Source organism: Melampsora larici-populina, assembly GCF_000204055.1.
Source record: "Melampsora larici-populina 98AG31 unplaced genomic scaffold MELLAscaffold_7, whole genome shotgun sequence".
Lineage (NCBI taxonomy): Eukaryota > Fungi > Basidiomycota > Pucciniomycetes > Pucciniales > Melampsoraceae > Melampsora > Melampsora laricis-populina.
In genome coordinates, this window is record NW_006768771.1 from 435,535 (window position 1) to 437,257 (window position 1,723).

A 1,723-nucleotide genomic window follows, 5' to 3' on the forward strand; every position below is an offset into this window, starting at 1 on the left:
GCTGCACCCCCAGTGTGAGATATGGGGGTTGAAATCACTCTGTCATGAGTGATTTGTCATGATGCCATCAAAATTCTTTTATAGTACCGCAAACTCAGTTCAAGCCTCACTTGTGAACCAAGAATTCAAAAGGTGCATAGGCATGCCTTCTAAAAAAGACTGCACCCCAGTGTGAGATTTAAATGTGAAATTCACTCTGTCATAAGTTATTCTTTATGATACCATCAACATTCTTTTCTAGTACTGTGAACTCAGTTCAAGCCTCACCTGAAGGCTTGAGCTGGTTCACAGTACCAGGAAAGAATGCCAATGATATCATAAAAAAAATATGATGGCATTAAAATTCACAGGCAGGGAGGGAAACATGAGGTAGAACAACAAGAGACAAATAAAACAATAGAATTTATTCAAATCCCTAACCTTACACTTGAAATTTGAAAACAAGAGAACCTTTTGGCAAAACAAGATACAAGCAGAACAATATTTATTCAAATCCCTATCCTTACACTTGGGTTTGGAAAACAAGAAAACTTTTTTTTGATTGATGGAAGGTACATTTTGAGTTAAGAGGAAGGAACTTTCCCCGGGGTGGAATAAATCCAGCACATGAAAATTATAATTCAAGAGAACAAAATACATCATAAGGTCATTATTTTTTTTTGTTAGGATCTTTGGCAACTTGAATGTCAGGTAGGTCAAACAGAGGGTCTCTATAAATCTCACCGCCAGAGAATTTAGTCCTATTCACACAAAAATTATAAAGGTCTACTTCCAGTGCTTTGGCAAGCTGGAACTTGGACACTTCATGCTCATCCCAACCAACATCATTGAGGTTGGAGGGATCAAAACCTGTGGGGAAGAAGATGTTTTCAATGGTTTCCAGGATGTACTTCTGGGTATATTTCCAGATTGGTTCGTCAATGGGTCCTTGCCCATTCATCTGGTTAACTAGAACCAGGAAATGAGAGAGTTTCACGGATCCAAATCGTGCTTTGTCGTGCGGGAAGATCATGAGACCCTTTACACCAGAGACCAAAAAAGCCAACAGTGGTCCAAGAACATGTGATGCCATGGAGCCTGTACCCAGGGTGTGGGTCATTGCCTCGTAATCTGAGAGGAGCTTGTCGGGTGTTCAACTGAGATACAATGCATGATGAAATTTTGCTCACAGACTGGTGACTGCTTCAAAGACCGTGTACAGGCGATTAACCATCCCAGTCAACACTTTCGTACACTCTGCAGCAAATTGAGTTTGTTGCTTAGTCTTGTGAAGGTTTTTGAAGTGATGAGCAGCTTGAAGACACTGCCCAATGTCTTGGTTTGGGTATTCAACTTCAGGAGGAGTGTAGTCCACGGGAAGTTCTTTGGTGTCCATCCGGGCAAATGTCACAGCAGCAACTATCATCCGCACTGCCTGATTGATACGCTTTGTACCTGGACTGTAGAACAAACTCAGAATCTTGTGAACGTAGGTGGTTTGAATTTTGTCATCTGTGGTAGTTGGCAGTTTGTAGTTGGGTAACGTGAAGTTGAAAATGTCGTGTCAATGCCACGGCGCTTCGCCAGCACTACGCATGAGGAAGGAGTCTGAAACGAATGAGGTTAGCATCAGGTGCCAATGGGAAAAATAAAAAAAAAACTCACTGGGGTTTTGGGAAAGCCCAGGCACGAACTGACAACTTGTTTTTCACCCCAAAAGGCTCTGCTTCCTGGATGGGGGGCT

General features: G+C 42.1%; 1 protein-coding gene across 1 annotated transcript; it reads right to left on the reverse strand.

The window, feature by feature from the left end:
• Positions 1–649: 649 nt before the first annotated feature.
• Positions 650–1,099, reverse strand: MELLADRAFT_60780 (uncharacterized protein; the record flags this gene model as incomplete). The annotated part of the gene is made up of 1 exon (XM_007406986.1): positions 650–1,099. One exon carries the CDS (start codon positions 1,097–1,099, stop codon positions 650–652), a length of 450 nt encoding a protein of 149 aa, XP_007407048.1.
• Between the last annotated feature and the right edge of the window lie 624 nt (positions 1,100–1,723).